Here is a 23,734-nt window from a genome sequence, read left to right on the forward strand (position 1 = left end):
CTTTTATTACACACAATTGCTAAGAATATTTCAGTTGTGTTTGTGTGTGTGTGTTACACAGGTTTATGTTTCCTGGACATGCCAAAATGATGCCTATGATGTTCCACAGCAATAAAGGTAAAATAAAATCATTGTTTTTCTAAACACAGGTGCATGCAGCACAGAGTGTTGTACAGTTACAGCTGTATAAGAATACATGCACATTGCAGATCTAAATATACTCTTCTGGTTTGCTGCAGTGAACTTGTGACTAGCAATATTTTTTACTTACATCATGCTGGAGGCTTTTACAATGCATTGTTGCTAAAGCTAAAATCACTTTGAACAGCAAAATAATCATTCAGTGCTCTGCATAAGAATAAAAAATGTTTTCAAATTACAAAATATGACAACTTGTCTCTCCTTCAGCACATAAAAAAGAGAAAGACATAAGCTGACAAATTGGACAGTGTTACTGGGTCGACTGAGCAGTGAAGCGTGACTCGTGAACCATCCCTCGGGAGTGAAGTTTGCGCTGTAAAGGTGTTGTTCACCACTAGATGGCGATGTCACACAGCTGTGATTCCTCCCATCCTGAAGCAGGACACTGCTCCACCAACGCTGTACCTTCACTGCACCTGTTTCCAATGCGCACCGCGGGTCTCCCCCTCTGCTGCTACACTGAGCGCTCCAATCCCATAGTTGTGAAAATGTGAAATGATGTTTCTGCGCAATGCACATGTTTAATCTCCCATAGATAACGCCAAAAAAGAAAAGAAAAGAAAAATTATGAACAGCATTGGCAACGTGCGATTTGAAGTTTGCTGCTTCGGCCGTTGGAATGTGGTCGAATAACCAATGGAAAAGTAGCATCGAGTCCAGTTCCTCCCCTTCCTCACTGTATCTGCTATGTTTGGGTTTATCCCGTGTCCCCTCACCCACACCCGCGTCCTCCCCCAGAGAAGCACTGAGCCCTGTCACAGTCTGCTGCCTCCCGTTGCGCACAGCACCACAACGCTTTCCAACACTGCACATTTGCTCCTCGCGCGCCTTCAAATTATATCGGCTGCTCGGGAAAGACTGCGCCAACTTTATCACTCAATTATGTGTGGACGACAGAGGGTCGGTGGCACGAGGACTCGGGGGAGTTGAGCTGTACAGCAAGAACAAGGACGAGTCTCTCCCCCCCCTCCAAGCAGTTTTGCGCAAGGTGATAACAGCAGAGGGTGATTGGCCAGGCGACCGCGGTAGGATGGATTTCTTCTCCAGCTCTCACTCGCGGTGTGACCTCTTACTCTTTGAGCTCCTCTAAGTTTCACTTCACATCTCTCCCAAAACTTCAGTCAGCGGATCATTCTCGAGAGCGACAGGATGGGATCGCGGACCGGGGCAGCTCTGCGCGAACAGACGCTCGTGTGGTTCATTGTAGGTGAGTCCCCCCCCCACACTCTAGCCACATGCACATGTGTAAGTATATAGGCGACCGCTGTCACAGTTGTTTGTTGAAACTAAATCATTACGCGAAAAGAGGTCCCATGAAATATAAGGCTGGTGTGCTCATGGGGGCTCGTTAAGGTGAGTTGCATTTCTCTGCTCCACATCGTGAGCCAAGAGAAAAGGAAACCCCCGATGTGAGCTCATCACAGGTTTGTGATGCACTTCTGCAGGAGTGATGGAGAATGTAAAGTTTGCTGCTCCAGACAAAGAAGTGCACGATGATGCCAGAGAGTTTGCTTCTCACTCTCATGATATTAATGACCTAACATCAGTTGTTACTAGATTTCTTTATAGGAGTAAGAGTAGTGCTTGTGGTTGTCACTTTACTAAAATGTGTACATCTTTGGTTAGTCTAGCAGTGTATTAGGGAAGTGATGGATTTTCTGAGTGCAGGTGCATGGTTAGTTGTAGTTGTTTGATGGGAATTGTGTGAGATAGACAACAGCGTTTCCACCAGAATCTATAAATCCCTAAGGAGGCTCTGGGACCTCCTTCATCTGCAACAATGACAGGGTCAACAGCTGTGTATTATAGTGTGGACAGACAGTTTGGAGAAGGTGAATATGTGACTGTTTATAGATGAAAATCTCTTGTTTGTATCAGTTTTTCTTTTACAGATTTTTGCTCGCCTTTTATTTCTCTTTTGGAAAACAATAGGATCTAAATTAATTTATCATCCCACCAATCCGTGAAATAACACTGCACCAGCTCACTGCATCACCAATCCCACAAGTCAACTATTTTATTATAATGACTATTGGTTTTACATGGATAGGAAACCTGTTTAAAGCGATCAATTCAACCTGTGTAATTAACATACTGACCTATAAAAACAAGCATTTTGCAGCAACTGAAAATACACTTTGTTGGAATTATCTGCTTAAAAGCACAAAATTGACACTCACCTTCAATTTTTGCCTTTCATTTCACTCACTGTGAGGGGGATGAAAACATGATACACATTTGTTATGAAGATAATAGAACGGCCCGTTCTATTATCACTGTAAACATAACAACATTCAGCTCCAGCCACATCCTGAGGTGTGCAGTTTTAGTCCATCATTGGGTGTGTGCTCTTTGAAATGCTTAGATACTGGAGTGCATTTTTATTATCACAGATTATCAGGAAGTCAAAGTCATATGCTTTCTATTAAGACAATTAATTCAATTATTGAATTCATATTGTCTAATTGTCACTTCAGCTTAATCGAGCATTCTCAAGGAGGACTGAGAATATCGTTGACTGCTCAGCCTGATGTACGAAAGGTTACAGTACTTCCTCCTCCTCTGTTGCAAGCAGGTGACTGTTGAGCTGTTAACCTGCTGCCACAGCTGGAATATGACATTAAGCCTGCACATGTTCATTCTTATGCATGCACCATAGGTGTTTTTATTAGGAACCACATGCACCAACGAACCCCAGCATTTATTTTACAGTGTCTGGTCTGTAGAGCCAGCACATCTCTCCATCAAGCTTTGCAGGAGTGCTTAGTCCGTGTGGCTCATTGATGATTGGCTCACTGATCTGTGTGACCCAATCTAATTCTTTTCATTTCTGGCTCCTTTTAAAATGCATCAATGTTCAAATAACAATCATATTTAGAACAGGAAAGTACAAAAACAAGTGTTAACACTGTCACAACACTGTCTTCTTCTGTATCAGCCTCCCCACACACACGTTGGAGCCATTCTGTCTCCATTTCAGTCACTTACCTCTTGTGTCTCATTCTCTGCTATGTGCACACAGGCACAACAGCCCTTTTGGGAATATGAGGACATCCAGTTTACTCGGATTCATTTCTCAGCCTCTGACCACTGCGTGTTTTACCTTTAGCCGAACTGTAACGTGAACCCCACAGCAAACCCCAAACTAAACTTGTCACATCATGTAGACTTGCAGAAATGGACTCAGTGTCCTTGCTTTGGGCTGTTTTTAAAATTGTACTGGTTAGGAACTTTTGTGTTTATTAAAAAATAAATAAATAAATACATAGACATTTGCACAGAAGAAGTAATGAAAATATACCTGCAATATGCACACATGCACAAAGGTGTTCAGGCAAGCTTCCTCTTGTCTTTGGCCTTTGGCTCCATGTAGGTGTTCTATATTTACAGAAAGAGAAAGTTATGACTCATCACAGCAGCACCAGGTTGCCTCATTACTGTTCCACCACATTCCCATCTAAAGCTCCACTTTATAAAGTTCTAGTCTGAAAAAATCACTTTTCAAAAGAATTTTAGTTCCCAAGATCCCTGAATAATTATCCCCATTCAGGCAGTCTATTTATCCAACTGGGAAACCCTTAGTCTGCCTTTCTTACAGGCACTGTAATTTAAATTTTTTGCCCAGTGGGTACAGAATGGACGGAGGGAAAAGGATTCCCCTAACTCTTTAGATATGAAGGGATTGGCAGTGAGACACATTAATCCTCTTTCCCTGACCTGATCGTCTTTCATCCGAGGGCAAAGCATCCAGTTTGATTTCATATGCAATATTTAATGCACGTTAGCAACTCTAGAGAACAGAGATCATGACAAAAGGGTAACATCTGGGGGACATCAGGCCACAACATCATCCTGTAAGCAATCAGAAATGGTTGTGGCAGTGAACGTCAACTGGCACAATGTCTGCAGCTACAGTAGGTCACGATATGGTGAAAGTGTGTGGGCTCTTACATTGTTGTAATCAGTCTGTGTTTGGGGGCAAGGTTTTAATCAGTTCCTCTTCTTGAATGAAAGTTATTAAAAAGCTGAAGTTTATTAACTATGGTGGTGTGGCTTCATTCAGAATCAATGTGGTCGTGTTTCAGCTAATTTAAAGGATATTTTCAGATACTTTCATGTCTGACTTGAGAAAATACTCACATGGCTTATGTATAAGAGTTACCTGTAATATTCCTTCTGTTCATACCCCAAAATCTTCCCCAGTTGAGACTTATACAAGGATGGAGAAGTGCTACTTTTCCTAATTGAGTGGTGTCTGTGAGTCTCCAGATGTTCGTAAAAAAAGTGCTGTACGACAGCAGCTGGACTCGCCTGGGGAGGATTCAGGCACTTCACCATTTGGGGGTGTAGGGGTCATAAAGAGTTGTCGAGGTCACATGGGAATCGTTTGGGTGATGGATTGCATGGATTTTACATCTGGGAGTCTGCATGGGAATTTGCTGATAAGTGGTGTCACAGACCTCCTCCTCTATTCAGACATCGTCGCTCCAGTTTGGCAAAGACATCTATGCCAAACGGAGCTAAACAGCACTGATGACCGATGGCAAGGATGCATTGTTTTAACATAAACCCCAAATCTGTCCTTTAACTGGACAGTGTTTTAATCTCCATTGTTTTTCTCAACAGGAGCTAAAATACAGACATATTTCATACACAGCTGAGGGTTTGTTGCGTAAGTGCAGATCTGAGTGTTGTGAGATGTTGTGGTTGATTAGGTGACATCCTGCGGCATGATTTTTAATAAGGCAACGATATAAATGAGAGTGGGAGGGAGGCCAAGATTTTTTTTTTTGACCCCCTACTGCTACAGATGCATTCTGGGAGTCTGTGATGTTGCCACCATAGACAGTAATGATAATATCTGACAAGTTTTAGCTCCAGTCCCCAGTTAAGCTCTTGTCTCTCTGGAGAATTTGGATGCATGGACTTTCTAAAAGTACTGATCTCCTGTTGGCTCTGTTCTGCTTGGATAGAGCCGCACATATTTCTGGTGTGAAGGACTCAAGGGGACGTTTTTTAGAATCTCTATAAATCTTTGGACAGAGAGAGGGGAGGGGGGCAATGAGAGCTAGAATCACACTAACAAGACAGAAAAAGATAAACGAGGTAGGTGGGACTGGATAGTGAAAGTTTTAATAGTGCAGATATATATCTGTCTCTGTCTTGTGTGTTGTGTGTGTGTGCATTCTTTGTGACAGACCCGCCCACTGGACCTGGGCTAATTAGATAAATGGTGAACGAGGGATGAAAGAATGAGAAGAGAGCTAATGAAAGTAGCCATACCCTATTTGGATGGAGCTGTTTTTAATGTGTAATATTAGATAACGTCCCTCTTACACTTCCTCTCCCCAGTGATTCTCTCCCTCATTTCCCTCAGAGAGTTCCCTCATGGGGGACGTGAGCATGGATACGAAGCGAGCGGTTAAATAACAACTGTTTCATGCTTAAGTCAAATGTTACATGTACGTCAACGAAAGACAGGAAATTCAAATAATGACCCATGGTCCTGCTTATACACTGCAGTCAGGGTCTTTGGTATTCAGCTTCCTGCCTGTAGCATGGTTAGATGCTGCAAAATCAGTTTACTGCACCCCAGTTAATACATGTTACCCTATAGAAGATTTATTTCTGACCTTGTTTTTCAAGATCCCTTGTTGATACTCCTTTGAGAGGATTAGCGAGTCCAAAGGCCTGGCTATAATTGGTCAACAATGAAAACTGTTTTGTGTCTGTCGACAGTGTTAAGGAGAGAGGAATTAAGGGTGCTGAGAGTGTCTGGCATCATCTGTGTCGTAGATCAGTGGCCAGGTCAATACAGCTCAAATGCAGCCCAGTGCAACATATGCAAATACAAACAGAGACGTTGAGTGTGTGTGTGTGTGTGTGTGTTCACAATCCATTCAGCTGAATTTCTGCAACCCGCTCACACAATGTTGATCCTGATTTTGCATAAGCCTGGAAAATTTCCAGTGATGACAGATTCTGAATATTCAACGATTCGCCGATGACTCCTTGGCCACCCAAACATGGCAAAGGGTAAAAACAGTCGAGCAACTGAAACACGTGGTAAAATATAGTAGAATTTCTTTTCTGGAGCTCATCAGGGAGCCACCAGGCGCTGCGCCTGTTGTTAGTGGCTGTGAGGTTTATCAGCATTTTTGTAACGGCAATACGGCACACTGCTGAGTGCAGTGAGAAATAAACAAGTATGGGCTAAAACCATAACACATATTGACAAAACACTTAGCACCATTCACAGAAATATCCTTGTATTCTGCAGCACAAAATACCTAATGTTTTTGTTAATAATTATACAGAAATATTACATTTACAGCGGTTACATGCTTATCTGCATGTCTGGATTAATGTGCATCACAAGCTCATTTTAGTGAATAGCGGTGTCATCAATAGAATGTACAGCAATTATATCTGCTCATATAGCATTATATGTGAGTGTAATCACATTTATCCATTTTAAGAGCACAATCCAAAACTGCTCCAAATCCAAGACATCTGATCTTCCACTGAGAAACAGAGTACATCTTACAGCCATTAATCTGGGCCGCTGCTCTCATACATTACATTTAACCTTACATAACAGCAACATAGTGAGCCTGTCGCCGTAGCTCATTTAACCAATGCATCAGACTGGAATTTCCTTTTGAAGACTTTTTTTTTCTGGCATTTCTGTTGCATGGAAATTACATGATGACATGTCACAGTGGTTTTGTGCCCAAAACACTAAGAGCTAAGAGCTTGTGGCACACAAGTCAGATAAAAACCAACCAAAGGGCCTCAAAGGGATTTATCCAAAACATTTATCTAACCAGACTGGTCAAATAGTAACACTCTGGTATTTATAGCAAAGACCTGAGGGAGACTTGACTGAGGCACAGAGACATACAACTTGTAGTCAGGGGCTGTCTCTGACTGGCTCAGTCCTGTCCTGACCACTGTGCTGCTCAGCTGGAGCAGTGTGTGGCTTCTATGGCGCAGGGCAGCAGGAGTCAGACAAAGTTCTTGATGCAGGCTGCATATTGACTGTCGGGTCAGCAGTTTGAATCCCACAACCTGCTGGGAGCTCAAAGTGGGTGAAGTTATTCACAGATAGATCTTATTCCCACTGCAGCAACTTGAGTCATATAAACTTTGATGTGACTATTTCTGCTGAATGTCACATTGGCATTTGATCATAAAATGTGGATCTGTCCAAATACGTTTGATAAACAAACTTATTTCTTTAAAGCTATACACTATCATTATTATTATTATTATTATTATTATTATTATTATTATTATTATTATTATTATTATTATTATTATTATTATTATTATTATAACCTTTATTTAACCAGGTTTGTCCCATTGAGATCTCAAGAGAAACCTGGCCAAGGCAGCACATAAAGTTTCAACACAGTCACATTAATCATAGACAACAAGAATACAAATAACAATACAAGATTATTTACAAGAATTTACAAAATGAGTCAAATAATAAAACATTTGCACTCAATTAAAACATTGGACTCCTGAAGCCTGGGTGTAATGGAATTTACTACCGTAGGTTCCCTGTGGAAGGAGTGACATTTTCTGAAAAGCTAGATATAATTAGACACAATTAGGGGACATTGTTAAATATTATTAAACAAGACAAGTAAGAGCTCAACAAACTAGTGGTATTGCCATCAGCCTAAGCTCTTATTTGTGTTTAGTGCTAGAAAAATAATATGCAAGACGGTGAACATTGTAAACATTGGGCTCTAATTTGGTAGACTAGGTGCAGGCGAGGCGCATCTGCCCTGCGCCTCGCCTTCGCTTCGCCAACGGGGAGTGGCCAGGAGCAGATTGCGATTTTGCTTCGAGACGCAGCGGAGCGCATCCCGCCTACTTCCCTCCCACCGGCGCAAATGGCATAGAGGGTGGAGAGAAGGCGTGGAGTGGGTTTGACACAGCCGAGTCAGATCTTCACCAATCAAATGAGCTCCTCTCCTCACCTTTAAATCCGCCGCGCGCGCAAGGCGGACGTTTGATTTCACCGTGGAAGAGAAGATTTGAATCAGCACATACAGATTACAGCATACACATTCAGCACATCTACAGTATATCGATTGTCCCGTCACACTGATGACAGATCAAAGGCTGCACAGATGAAAGATGAGGATGGATTACTGCTGTGTTGACACTACACGATTATCTGCTATATTTATGTATTTACTTATTGATTTATTGAGCCGCATCGTCACGCGACCATAACAAATAAAACTGAAAACAAATAAACTATCATTTCTCACAGCAAACCACAATCAGCCTGGCATAGTGCTCATAGTGAGCAGATATTAACATCTCCCCTCTCAGGTAAATTCTAAAGAAAAAAGAAAAAGAGAGACGCTCCGCGATGCATCCATTACGCACAGCTGTTTGTGCACACGTGTTTAAATATAGGTTACTAAATATGAGTGTCTTTATTAATGGAAAAGGGGTGTGTGTGTTTTGTTTTTTGTTTTTTTTTACTGGGCAACAGCTCTCAATCTGTCAGAGCAAGTGAGACGGGAGGAAACTGATGTTCTGGTCCGGTCCAAGCTGGCAGTGTCAGGTCACGCGAACAGACCTCACGGGCTGATGGTGCAAAAGTAGTCTGGGAGGGAGGAGGTTATGATGTTTGCTCTGACAGATTGCTGTTGCCCAGTAAAAAAAAACAAAAAACAAAACACACACAGCCCTTTTCCATTAATAAAGACACTCATATTTAGTAACCTATATTTAAACAAGTGTGCACAGATCACAACATAACAAACAGCTGGGCGTAACGAGGCATCGCGGAGCGTCTCTCTTTTTCTTTTTTCTTTAGAATTTACCTGAGATGGAGATGTTAATATCTGCTCACTATGGTGCCGAGGCTGATTGTGGTTTGCTGTGAGAGATGATAGTTTATTTGTTTTCAGTTGTATTTGTTATGGTCGCGTGACGATGCGGCGCTGGCCCCTAATAAATCAATAAGTAAATAAATAAATAGCTGATCATCTGCAACGGCACAGTGTGTAGTGTCAACACCTGCTCTTGGGACATCCACGGCTGTCTCAGTCCCTCCCTGGTTTCATCTGTGTTAATTCAGTCAGGCTGAGTTTCCATTACGCAAGCCTTTGATGGTCATCAGTGTGACGGGACAATCTATATAGATATAGGTGTATGTGCTGATTCAGATACAATAAATAGGGGTTATTGTGATGATGATTATTATTATTATTATTATTATTATTAATTGCATTTAAATGTGCCTGGAACTGTGGAAATCTGCCTGTGAGGTCTTGGTGACGTGTCTGCACTGCGCGCTGGGCAGTCAAATTGCCACTGCGCTGGCTGCGCTTCGCCTTGCGCTGACATTAGACCAGGTTGGAGCTGGCGAGCTTTCGGCGCACTCTCCGCGCGGTCTATCGGCAACAAATTGTCACTGCGCCACGGCGAATCTGTCGACACCTCCCCCTGCTGCGCGACCACTCCCATCTCAGCGCACAGCAGTCTGCCAATTTACCGAATCCGCTGCGCACCTTGTTGCACTGGAGGAAAATGCCACTGCGCCAGCTGCGTCAGGGCTCGCTTCGCTGCGCCCCCGTGAGTTGCGCCAAGAAATTAGGGCCCATTGTGTCTTCTCAATATCAACATGTTACCATTAACTGTGCTGATTTTAGTGTTTGGTTCAAAGCACTGCGTCTACAGCCTCACTAGCATGACAGTTGACTCATAATCTTATTTATCTTGATTTATAGCCGCCATGAATTAGATAAAATTGAGTATATGCAGCGTGTTTACTACATTTACCAAGACTGAGAAGAAAATGATTTAGAAAGTAATTGAATGTCTAAGAAATCTTTGTGGAAACTAAAAAAGCCACTTTTGTGGGTGGAGTGGATTTTAAATACAGTGGTACATTGTATTGATCTACGTAATTGAAAAAGGTAGGCTGACAAGCTGTGTCTGGTACTATATCCCAGCTCAGCAGTTGTCAGATGTGATTGCATGTGAAAAGTCTGCTCAGTCAATCTTCCCCCAGATTAATATGTGTTGAATAATAAATATGGCATTTTAGACTTCATTCTGGTCTCCACACAGATCATGTGAGGTCAGGGATTTGAGCTGGTGACCTTTAAATCTTCTGATCCGTTTTGCTTCAAATTCCCAAGACTGGGCACCATTATCCCACACAAGGCTACAGTGAATTCAACAATTCTGATTTCACAGCCTATTTATCTGAGGAAATCCTCTCTTATAAGTCACATTTATGAACAAGGCGAGCGGGAAATTTGTAAGATCCTTTCTATAGGTTCCAGAGGAAAAAAAAGGTCTGTTACAGCTTGAATTACACGCTGGAGCTCCAGCAACTTGCCCTCCATCAGTGTCCTTTTCATTATCCTTCTCTCCAGTGCTTGTGATGCATAACTTACCAATTTACTGGAGGGGGCTTGGTATCAAATTGAGCAAAGCAGTGCAGAAAATCCCAAAATGGACTAAATGAAAGCTGCTGCTTTTTATACATTTACAAGTGATTTTATTTTATTTTTTACAATTTTTGCCTGTCATGGATTTATACACACAAATGTGTGAAGAGGCAGAGAAATCATTAACACACCAGTCATATGGTGTTGAGCTGACTACTGGTTAGACACTGTAGGGTGTCTTTGTGGCCAATTTGGCTCGGCGGAGCTGTGTCTCATATCAGCACATCAATCATCAGGTGCATTAAGATGTGGAGTCCTGTAGTGTTTAAACTAATCTGGCTTTGAGCAGCAGTTTCAATACTACACCACATTCCTTCTTGATAACATGAGCGGACTTCTCCGTCGTCTCCGTTTCTCTGCCTCCCTCTCCCCCAACATTAACCTGCTTTGGAGCTTGCCATGACTGGTGTGTTGCCTATGGATTTGTGCTTGTGTTTGTTCATGCCTGTGTGTGTGTGTGTGTGTGTGTGTGTGTGTGTGTGTGTGTGTGTGTGTGTGTGTGTGTGTGTGTGTGTGTGTGTGTGTGTGTGTGTGTGTGTGTGTGTGTGTGTGTGTGTGTGTGCGTGTGGATGCAGTGGCAAAGCTTTAACCCATTTTTTTTTTTTTTTTGCTGTCACGCCTCAGCAGCTAATGAGCTGCATTCAGGCACTGCTAGTTAGTGAGGCATGTGCAAAGATGCATATGTATAGTAGGCTATATCGCATGTGAATGTGTGTGAAAAAAAAGAGACTGGTGTGTTTTTGTTCACAAGCACCACCCATAGTAGAATGTCCATTGGCAAGCAGCCAGGAACCAATGAACCAACATGCATTTCAGCACCTTGCTAGTGGAAACCACACTGTGTGCCATGCATACACACACACACTATACTTGCCCCTCACACTGCAACAATGAAAGACACTCTCTCGCACATTCATACAGAATACACAAAAGAATTACGGTCGCACACATGCCGTGGTATACGAACACTTTCATGTGACGCAAACAAGTGAGTCACCAATGCTCCCGCATGTCATCACAGTGTCCTTGAGCAAGGTACACAACGTTCACGTGATGTCAAGTCAAGTGTTAGCAGGAGCAGCTGTGAGTGAAGATAGTAATCTGAGTTTCACATGTTATATTCAGTTGCCTATAGAGAAAGTATGGGGTAAATAAACACTTATCTGTGGTCTATGTTATTGTCTTCAGCTAGCTATTATGAAATCTTGAGACTGTATCTGCCTTTCCTCCTGCTGCAGACAGCTGTATGCTGACAAACTGTACTGTCATATGCAAAGTAAGGGACACATTTAATCAAGTGCAGTATTGTGGCATATAGGCTCATGTATTATTAAACACACACGATCCGAGTTTGAGTCAAGCTCCTAATCCTGGCAGTGGTGCTGGACCGCCTCTTCCATTAATAATCCATAAACACACCGAACCACCAGGAAATACGTGCGAGTTGTTCTAATAAAAGTTTAAACTCAGCTGAACTGACATCTTAACCTTCAAATACATTCAGCACCAACAGTCGAACACACCCGCAAACAGTTACATGGTGTGACCATATGGGAATAAATATATTCATGAGTGCACAATTGGATGGCTAAGTGCAGATAAATGTTATATCAAGCTACCTACAGCATGCTTATGCAAAGGCACACTGCATATGTTACGGGTCCCAAGGATGAGGACCGTGGTGACAAATATGTTACCTGTAAAAGCAGGTGAAGAGCGGAGTAATGAAGACACCATGCGTCTCTGTTTTCCTCCAGAATGTGTCTGAGTCTGATTTATTTTACACAAAATAAAAGCTATGTAAACACTAAACATGAGTCTTCACTATACAATTCAGCTGGTTCTTTGTTCACATCATTCACATTCAACTATTCCACAACCTCAGTGAAATATGTTCTCTTTAAGCAGTTTCAGTTTCTCTAATCATCACATTTCTTTTCATACACAGTTATATTCAATAAACAGTATCAGTAAATACATCACATGTTTGTCAAATTCAGTATTTTACCGGTAGAAATCACTATTCACAGTGTATAATGAAAATCCAGCATGTTGGAATAACCCTTTAATTGCATCTGTTAGCTACACAGAGGTGCTCATAGTGCTTGTGCTACACTAGCTAATAAACTCAGTCACTGTTAAATATTAACTGTTAACATTCACATCTCAACAACAATATACTTTAATTGGAATGATACAAACATAACCCGTGTTTTTCAAAGTGTATAAAGTGCCCAGAGTCTCATTACGAGTGCTTGACCTGAACAAGCTCGGCTCGTTAATGGCGGCTGTGCGGCGCATTTCTCCCGTTTTCTAGCGCATTTTACCCGTAAATAACTCAAACAAACCGTCTTAAACTCTCTTGTTTACATTAGCATGGATAAAAGGCAACAACATAAAACAACATTTTCCGGTTCTCAAACCGTTTACCGACCTGTAAAAGCAGGTGAAGAGCGGAGTAATGAAGACACCATGCGTCTCTGTTTTCCTCCAGAATGTGTCTGAGGTAGCAGCGGAAGGTGGGGCTCCTTTACCGTACCCCCCGAACACCTGGAGCAACCACAAACGTTCCGCCCCACTGCTTTTCTAAATAAAATGACTCCTTTCATATGGTTCTCTATTTTTTTAAATAAAATAAATGAAAATAAATATATATATTAATGAAAAGTGTCCCATACATACATAGATTTTATACAAAATAATATTAATGTGGCCATTCCCTCTTAGGGGTGCCACACGCTCCCCGACAACAAAAGTGGCTCCTGACACTTTAAACAAATTTTCACTTAAAGTCACTGTATTCTTACCAAACCTCAAACAGATAATACTCAAAATTCTCAGGTCAAATCAAAACGTAAAAGCACTTAGGAATGTTTGGTTCTCAGGTACGTAAGTAACCACGTATGTTATAGCTAGCTTATGTATGTGTCATATGTGCGTTATTACAGCTATTTCTTTCTAATAGCTACATATTGGATAAAGGAAAGATAGATACGGAAACTGGACGAAAGGTGGACCTTGGAATGAAGGTAAGTATGGCTGTGGATGCCACAGGTCAGCAGAAGGCACAAGGTAAGTATCTACAGTATTTATAGTGGGCCTTGACTGGTATGTTGGATGACCTAAGGATGAATAGGTAAGCATTTGGCCTGGACGCCTCTGTCGAATGGACCGCCTCAGTGGGGTAGGTGGGCTAGACTGAGAGTCTGATATCTGCTCCTCACTACACCCGTGCTGAGGGGATTCAGGCTCGGCATCTGACTGAGGTAAGTTAAGAGCTGCTGGACTATCAGTCCTCTCTAAGTCATCTTGGTGAGTCTCAACTTCATCCGTCAATTGCCACTCATCTTGGCCTGCCTCCTCCACCACCACATCATCCTCTAGTAGTGTGGGACCAGTCTCAGGTGCGACCTGACCCTCTCTTCCTAATTGACCTCCCTCATGGACCCCAGCCATATCTGACAGGTCCTCAACAATGTCTACGGCCTCCATTACAGGCGTCCTTCGCCCAGACTCATCATGACTCCTCAACCCCTGGACAGGTCTTTCTTCGGACTGAACCTGTGTCTGTCTCACGGGTTTCCTCCCGCTCTGGCTAACGGCTAGCTTCTCAGGAGCAACTGCTGTTCTGGGTTCAGCCCAGGTTGGTGGTATTCTCAGCCAATAGCCACTACCTGAGTCATCATCTGAATCAGAGGTCTCAGAATTTCCTGTCTGGTTGTCACGGTTCTTAACCCTCACTCGATCATTTGCCTGTCTACGCGTTGGTTTTGAGGTTGGCTTAGTTGATTGTTGTGGGAACTCCACTGGCAAATCATTGACCAACAGGAGCAGGTTTCGGTGCAAGGTTCTGGTCCTTCCCGGTCCATTACCCTCTGGGTGGACGACATACACTGGGTTATCTGAAACCTGTTCCCTGACCACATATATCCTGTTCTCCCAGTAGGAGCGTAATTTGCCAGGTCCGCCCCGCTCTCCTAGGTTCCTAACCAACACTCTATCCCCTGGTTTCAGTACTACTCCCCTCACCTTCTGATCATAGTGAGACTTTCCCTTAGCACTAGCTGAGAGGCTATTTTTGTTAGCAACCTGATAGGCCTCTGTCATTCTTTTTCGCCATTTTTCAGCGTACCCCTTGTGCGACACAGGGTCAGTCTGCTCAACTAAACCAAACAAGAGATCTACCGGAAGGCGGGGGTGACAACCAAATAGCAAGAAATGTGGCGAGTAACCGGTGGACTCATGACGAGTACAGTTATACGCGTGTATAACTTGCGGAAGATGATCTTTCCATGTTTCTTTTTCTTTGTCTGTCAGGGTACGCAACATCTGTAGCAAAGTGCGGTTAAAGCGTTCTGCGGGATTTCCCTGGGGGTGGTATGGGGATGTTCGAGAATGACCAACCCCCGAGAGTTGCCCGAGAGTCCGGAAGAGCTCGTTCTCGAATTCTCGCCCCTGATCGTGATGGAGCTTGTTGGGGAACCCGAAGCGAGGTATGAAATCATTATAGATTCGCTCTGCTGCTGTACGACCGGATTTGTTCTTGGTCGGGTAGGCTTGGGCGAACCGCGTAAAGTGGTCGACCATAACCAAAATGTATTCGTACCCCCCTTTACTTTTCTCAAGATGCAGGTAGTCGATACAGACAAGTTCGAGTGGCGAGTTGGACTTCAAACTACTCATGGGTGCACGCACATGAACTGTTGGTTTTTTTTGTTTAATGCAACAGCATTTCTTAGTCACGTAGTCCTCGATGCACCTCTTCATGTGAGGCCAATAGAACCTCTCTCTCGCGAGATGAAGTACCCTCTCGGTACCGACATGGCCCATCTGATCATGAAGATGTTTTAAGACCATAGGCTGGTACAGGAGAGGTAAGACTAGTTGTTTCCTTTCCGGTGTTCTTCGGTACAAGATTCCGTTCTCAAGGTGTAATTGATCCCACTCGCGGAGGAGTTTACAAGCGGATCCTCTCAACGACTTCCTCATACTTTCAGTGAGTCTGACATTAGACTCTTTAAGTCTGATGACTTCCTTCATTGTGGGGTCATCCCTTTGCGCCTGCATCAGATCATCAGGTTTGATTTCCTGGAGGGGTGCGCTAGGCTGCAATACGACATCCTGAGAGGAAGCCAAAAGGACAGCCACCCAAGCAACCTCTTTCTGCTGGGCTACTCGTGTTCCCTCCCAAGCCGCGCTTACCACCTCCTGCGATAGCTCTTCTGTGCACACTGACGTGAAGTTGTTAACGTCGAGAGGAACACGTGACAGTGTATCTGCATCTATGTTAGTTTTCCCTGGTCGGTACTTAATGCTAAATCGAAAATCCGACAGTTCCCCAACCCAACGATGACTGACCGCGTTTAGTTTAGCTGTGCTCATGATGTATGTAAGTGGGTTGTTGTCAGTGTAAATTGTGAAATGTGGTGCATAGAAAAGATAGTCTCTAAACTTTTCACAAACTGCCCACTTAAGAGCCAGGAACTCTAACTTGCCACTGTGCAGGTGGTAGTTTCGTTCAGCAGGTGACAGGGTCCGTGATCCATAACCAATAACACGCAACTTCCCGTCCTGTTGTTGGTAGAGAACAGCGCCAAGTCCCTGCTCGGACGCATCAGTGTGCAAGACGAACGGCTGGTCAAAGTCCGGATATGCTAGAACTGGAGGATGGGTTAGCATGTCGATCAGTTGCTCAAGTATCCTCTGATGTTCAGGAGTCCAGTCTATGGGCGCCCTAGATGGCATTTGGGGCCCTTTGTTTTTACTCTGACGGCCATGAGCTGACTGCTCTGAAGACTTGCCCTGAAGTAACACGTACAGTGGCTGAGCTATTCTTGAGAAGTTCTGTATGTACGAACGATAGTAGCTAAGGAAGCCAAGGACACGCCTAAGATCACCTACAGTCTGTGGTGTTTTGGCCTTCAGAGCCAAGACGGCCTCGAGATCTTTTGGGTCAACTCTGACGCCCTCAGCACTAACCAGGCGCCCCACATAACGAACTTCAGCTTTAAATAGCTCACACTTTTCAGGCCGAAGCTTCACGCCCTGAGCTTGTAAGGCCTGAAGCACTTTGCGAACCACCTCGACATGAGCCTCAAAAGACTGTGAGTAGCAAAGAATGTCATCAAGGTATGGTATGCAACAGTCATCCCTCAGAGAACATAGGATCTCTTCCATACTTCTCTGGAAGGCGGCGGGTGCGTTAGTGAGACCGAACGGGATTCTCACCCATTCGTATAGGCCCCAAGGTGTGGTGAAGGCGGTGAGATGACGGGAGCCTTCATCCACAAACCCTTGGTGGTAGGCCTTACCTTGGTCGAGGATACTGAACCAAGAGTATCCACCTAAGGTGTCGAGCAGGTCTCGTATCCGAGGTAGTGGGTGTCGGTCCGGCACCGTTTTCTGGTTCAATAGACGATAGTCTATGCAGAGACGAAGTGAACCGTCTTTCTTTCGCACACACACAATGGGGGCAGCATAAGAGGACTTGGATTTTACTATCCATCCTTTCACCAGGAGGTCTTGAACATATTCTTTAACCTCCCGTAGCAGTGGCTTCGGTATGGAAGTGTATGCTCTCTGCACTGGTATGTCATCTCTTAAATTTATCACCATTTTCAAATCGGGGTTACAACCAATGTCATTTCCGTCCCTCGCGAAAGCCCTGCACTCATCAAACAACATTTTCTTGACAATCTCTTGTTGTTTCTCCTCCAAGTGATCAAGGTTCACCGGCGGATGCCACGAAGGTGGAGGAGGTTCAGCTGGCTCAACTGATACCTCGCGAACTGTCACGGTAGGTTGAGGTTCGTTTGGGGCTTCAGCCTCCACAATACGTTCAACCGGCTGTAAGGTGCCTAGGGCCGTCTTCCTTGTCACGGTAATGTCATGTCTGGTGTCGTTACTTATAGCAATTGAGACGTAGGGCTTAGCTGGATTTTGTATTTTAACTAACCCTGTCAAAACATCTAACTGCTCTAGGGCCTGGCTGCCCTCATCAGCCTCAAACAACACTAGACAATCGGACGGGTTCATGGTTGATGGAACCCGGCACCTTACCCAGGTGACCTGTCCAGCAGGGATAACCACGTCCCTGTCACCTGTTCTTAAGCGCCCTTGTGTCGTGTTTGGCTCTACCGTCTGGATGAAGCTTACCATCACTTCAGCTTTCTCAGGGGGAAGACAGATGGCATTACAAAGCAAGGTGACAAGAGTAGGTATCAACCGCTCTGGTTGTCCCTCAATGATCTGTTCCAGAACGTTGAAACCAATCAATGGTTTGTCCATGGGCAAAGTGCTGACAAGAACCGGAGTACTGATGGAGAGGCTGGGGTCCTCACCCCCAGGTAAGTTGATCATGATGGGGATCCAGCCGTCAAATGGTATGGTTTCCCCGTTGACTGCACACACTTTCAACTCATCCATTTCCTCGACGATTTCTGACAGAGGTCGCATGACTAAGTCGGGTAAGTATTTGTCTTTCCAATGTCGACTTATGATACTAACTTGAGCACCTGTGTCAAGTAATGCTTTCACTGCTAAGCCATTCAAGTTACATTGTATGAGAGCTTTCTTTCCGATTAGCTTAGCAACTGCTCCGCGCTTAGTGTGGAGTGACATAACACTAGACGTAGCAAGTGGCTCACCCTGCTGATGGTTAGCTACTTCTGGTGTGAATGACAAGGGGGAACCTGATTTGCTGTTGTTAAGGCTAGGTTGGGTCATTCCCTCCCTTAAGTGCTCACTCTGGGGCTCTTTTCCCGACTCGGTCACTGGTTGCCCCGCTGCAGAGACCGGTTCGCGTTTCCCTGGTTCTTAGGTTTTTTCACGCAGCCAACAGCCCTGTGACCTTCTTCCCCACAGATGAAACAATGGCAACAATCTGAGCGGTTCTGTTCAACACAATTTGGACATCCAAAGGTTCTGTTTTTTCTGTTTCCTGACCTGTTTTGTGAATATGGGTTCACTGGATCTAATGGTCGCGATAGGGTCTGCTGTCTCATTGCTTCCACCAAACCAGTGAGCTCATTAACTTTAGCTGTGAGTTCTTTAATTGGGTCAGTCTTTGTTGTGTGAACTGGTCTGTCTTGCTTACTGCACTCCTGGACGGTGCTAAGCTCAAACTGAGCACTGTGTGCGCTAGTTGTGTTCTGTCTACGTGACGAACCTATTCTCTTTTGCCTCTCACTTTCCTCGCTCGTGATTTTCATTATGTGGCGCAAGATTGTTTCGTCACTCACATCTCCACTTGACAACAGAGGTTTTAACTCTCGTCGAATGTCACTGTGCTTATACCCTAGCCCCTGGTAGACTGAGTGTAAGAAAACATCCTGAACAGTTGCTGGACTGTACTTTATGCCTGCATCTGACAGTTTGGATGTGAAGAGGACCCGCTGCTTCAACCCTATCACACGGTAAAGAAACTGCTGCGGTGTCTCACTCTCGTCTTGTCTAGCACACATTAGCTCTTGAAATAACTCAGTGCTATTTTTCTCCCTCAGGTGGGCCTGGAGGAACCCCTTCAGTTCTATTAAGGTGAGATCGTCTTTGTTGATTAGCATATCTTTAAAAGTTCCAGGCTTTATTATTCTGAGCACACCGCGAACTATTTCTGCGTCAGGGAAGCCTTCTCTAATCCCCTCATCCATCTGTTTGCAAATATTGTTGTAGCTAATGTCTGATGAATGATCCCCAACTTGACCCCCTTGCACTTTAAACTCTCTTCTCTGGAGATAAGAGAGGTCTCTCAGAGAGATTGTCCCCTCACGGGTGGGCTGGGCCCTTGGCTGCCCGTGTGGATTGGGTCGAAATGGGTCACTTTGGGTTTGGTTAGCTTGAACTGGTAACCCTGTGGCGTGTTGTGGTAACTGTTCAGTAGGTACCATTATGCTCTGCCTAAGTCTCTTACCAAGCTCCTCATAGCTACTTAACATTTCCTGTAGTTCAGTATTAGTGATATCAGAGACAGTTTTGGCTGATGTTCTCACAGAGCTAACTGTGGAAGCATCACTGGACTTGTTATCAGTAATAGAGCTGGCTGGGCCAGCCTGACTAGCTGCACCTACAACTGGTGGCTGGTTAACCATGTTAGCTGTAGTGGTCACAGGAACAGTCTGTATAGGGCTAACACCCATGTCACCTGAAGAGTGAGCTGTTTGCACAGTTTGTGTAACTGTCTGTGTAGCATATGAATCTACAGCCTCAGTATCATCACTTGTATGTTGTGCGTGTCGATTCTTAATCACCTCATCAATGTAGTCCTTTAACATTAACAAGTTCACCATCCCACCATCCTCTGACTCAAGCAATGGCTTACTGTACATAAAAGAACTGATGTGTTCGAAGCAGTCCTCCTCGTCTTCCGCGTTGAGCTCTGGCTGATCCGGCCCTTCTGGACCCACGTTCTTGGCGACCTCGTAGAGTTCCTCCGCCGACAGGGTGAGCAGGCTTTTCCTAATGTCCCACACTAGGCTCTTCCTCCCACTCTCGGCCATGGCTGTATCTCCTCACGGTCCCTCTCGATGGGTCACTCAGCGCGACGATGGATCAGACTCTGCTCCAGCTCACTGCTCGCTCACGCAGCATCAGCTCCAGTCCTGGTCCCAGATGTCATCAGTGGATCAGCCCCGCACCGGAAGGTGGCGCCGATCCCGGAACGAGCCCCCAAGATTTGTTACGGGTCCCAAGGATGAGGACCGTGGTGACAAATATGTTACCTGTAAAAGCAGGTGAAGAGCGGAGTAATGAAGACACCATGCGTCTCTGTTTTCCTCCAGAATGTGTCTGAGTCTGATTTATTTTACACAAAATAAAAGCTATGTAAACACTAAACATGAGTCTTCACTATACAATTCAGCTGGTTCTTTGTTCACATCATTCACATTCAACTATTCCACAACCTCAGTGAAATATGTTCTCTTTAAGCAGTTTCAGTTTCTCTAATCATCACATTTCTTTTCATACACAGTTATATTCAATAAACAGTATCAGTAAATACATCACATGTTTGTCAAATTCAGTATTTTACCGGTAGAAATCACTATTCACAGTGTATAATGAAAATCCAGCATGTTGGAATAACCCTTTAATTGCATCTGTTAGCTACACAGAGGTGCTCATAGTGCTTGTGCTACACTAGCTAATAAACTCAGTCACTGTTAAATATTAACTGTTAACATTCACATCTCAACAACAATATACTTTAATTGGAATGATACAAACATAACCCGTGTTTTTCAAAGTGTATAAAGTGCCCAGAGTCTCATTACGAGTGCTTGACCTGAACAAGCTCGGCTCGTTAATGGCGGCTGTGCGGCGCATTTCTCCCGTTTTCTAGCGCATTTTACCCGTAAATAACTCAAACAAACCGTCTTAAACTCTCTTGTTTACATTAGCATGGATAAAAGGCAACAACATAAAACAACATTTTCCGGTTCTCAAACCGTTTACCGACCTGTAAAAGCAGGTGAAGAGCGGAGTAATGAAGACACCATGCGTCTCTGTTTTCCTCCAGAATGTGTCTGAGGTAGCAGCGGAAGGTGGGGCTCCTTTACCGTACCCCCCGAACACCTGGAGCAACCACAAACGTTCCGCCCCACTGCTTTTCTAAATAAAATGACTCCTTTCATATGGTTCTCTATTTTTTTAAATAAAATAAATGAAAATAAATATATATATTAATGAAAAGTGTCCCATACATACATAGATTTTATACAAAATAATATTAATGTGGCCATTCCCTCTTAGGGGTGCCACACATATTATGCACAAGACTTGACAAAGATTTCTGTTTGTGTTGCCGATGTATTCCTACAGCTCTGCTCTGCTTCTCCGCCACCTCAACCTTACATTTACATCTGGCGCTAACACATAATGAAGAGCATTTGATCGCAGATCTGGGCATCAATGCGTGTTCTCACATTCAGATTGCAGTTTGTTTACACCTAACGTGATTTTTTCCTTACCCTAACACATCCAGATACAGATCCCCTCCCCTCCCCTCCCCTAGTTCATGTTTTTAAGAGCAGATAAAAGCATCAGGGGAGGAATTAGTATTTATCTTGGTATCCACTGATAAGTTCCACAGTGTTATCATAAAAAAACAGAAAATGCTCCCTGATACCATATGTAACATCTAGAATTTAAGTGTTGGTGGTTGGCAGTGGTTGTCCAAATTAATGGCTCTATTACTCTCCTTTCTTTGGGTTGGTCGACTCGAGACATCAAGACATGTTGAAATTCTTGATGCTGTTGCCAAGTTTTCATTTGTTTGACTCCATGTTTTGTTGCTCTGCTGCAGAGAGGGTGATGATGGCTGCCTCGTGCTGTCTTCTTCTTTTCTTTTCTCCTGTTTGAATCAAAGTTGTGCATCAAGTAAGAAGTCAGACTCAGTTAAAGATCTTCAGAGTTGACTTTTAAACATTCAAAATGATTTCTATTTGACTCCTGACTTTATTTAGATTTGAGCTGGATGGAGTTTGAACGGCCTAAAGGCATGTTCAGGGAGAATGAGGAGGAAATAGTCACCAAGTCTGACTGGATGCAAATTCACCTGCAGGAAAATTACCAGAAACTGATGAGTCCCCCCCCCCCCACACACACACACACACACACACACACACACAGTCAGTGTGTAGCTTACAGCCAACAATGTGTAATGCCCAGCAGTCAAAGTTATGCAAATAATTGGTAGGTGGGAATCCTAGTCTATCTGAGCATCTTCCGATAATAACATTACTATGTTGATGCAGCTTTTTCTGTGTCATATGACATTTATAAAACTGTTTGCCAGTCAAGCTTAGACAGTTAGAGTCATGGAAAAATCCTCCATGATCTCCCAGATGGAGTACTGTTTCCTGTCAATAGGCAGAGTTGCTCCAGCACTGCTAAACAGGATCATCTGTATTTAGCTCTTCCACTGTTCAGCCCTACCTTCTCAGTTGGTGCCAGTCATCTGGAACTCCTAAAAATTTAATCAACCATTTGACAAGCATGTAACTGGAAACTCATCAGCTCTTCATGAACAGATTACAGGTGTAATCTGAACATCTGATGAAAGTTTTAAAGCTCGACCTTTGCGGGTGGGCAGTGTGAGGAGGAAGGGACAGATTCAGTTAAAGACATCCGAATCAGATAGTGAAAAAAACATATATGACCCGAGAGAGTTATAGTATGTTATACATGACAGCTCTTTTTCTCAGCTATTGTGCATTATGCAGATGAGCCCTGGCCCCTGCTAACATACAACAGCCATAGTGTCATGGTAATTTATAGTGTACTGTGTTATCTCTCTTCTTCCATGCTCTCTACACACTGCACTTCCATGAAATTACACTTTCCAGTTATTTAATAGTTGACACTGTCTGTGTTTTACCATCCATCTCCCCTGCTGCCTCCATCTCTTTCCAACTGAATAGTGTCATGCTGCTTTTGCAAGTACGTCAGTGTTGTTACTAAGTTAGACAATGTTAATGCTGTGCAGACACACACAAGACTCTCTCATCCCTCTGTTTTTTCCAAGCGTGATCGCAGATAATGTCCACTGAAAACAGACAGGGATCTCAAAGACTGAGCCCTTCACTGGCTCCACAGTGCTGCTGACATAGCAGCAGATCTAGCTTAGTGTAATTTCTCTGATGGGATAGCAGAATAGAGAGAGAAGCAGCTTGGCTGTTTTTTTTTACTTTACAGTACATGAGAATTTCCAGTTGTAGAAAAAAGGAACCTGAAAATCTCAACCGTCATCATCACTGGTTGAATTCGTCCATGAGTTTTCTCCACTGCTTTGCTCAATTTGATACCAATGTTGTTTAAGATGAAATTAATTCAAATCTAAGCGAGAAAGAGAGAGAAAAAGCAAGGCCCCTCGGCAGGAATGTGACCCTACAGAACCTCTTTAATGTCCCATCGGTCTCCAGTGTCCATACAAATACTCGGATGGAGCAACAAAAGGAGGAGGATTTATGCCTCTGTTTGGTTTTAGGGCAGGATAGGAGAACAGAGAATTCAGCTGAGAGGTTTCAGTGTCCTCATGTCAACAT

At 43.8% G+C, this 23,734-nt stretch overlaps 1 protein-coding gene across 2 annotated transcripts in view; it reads left to right on the forward strand.

Moving 5' to 3' along the window:
- The first annotated feature begins 989 nt into the window (after positions 1-989).
- The window catches only part of ramp1 (receptor activity modifying protein 1), a 76,346-nt gene continuing 53,601 nt past the window's right edge, over positions 990-23,734 (forward strand). For both annotated transcript variants that reach the window (XM_083997446.1, XM_083997447.1), the window contains exon 1: positions 990-1,408. In XM_083997446.1, coding sequence (XP_083853572.1) covers positions 1,351-1,408 — 58 coding nt within the window. In that variant the 5' untranslated portion in view covers positions 990-1,350. The remainder of the gene's footprint in view (positions 1,409-23,734) is intronic.

This window comes from Trachurus trachurus (genome assembly GCF_905171665.1).
Source record: "Trachurus trachurus genome assembly, chromosome: 21".
Lineage (NCBI taxonomy): Eukaryota > Metazoa > Chordata > Actinopteri > Carangiformes > Carangidae > Trachurus > Trachurus trachurus.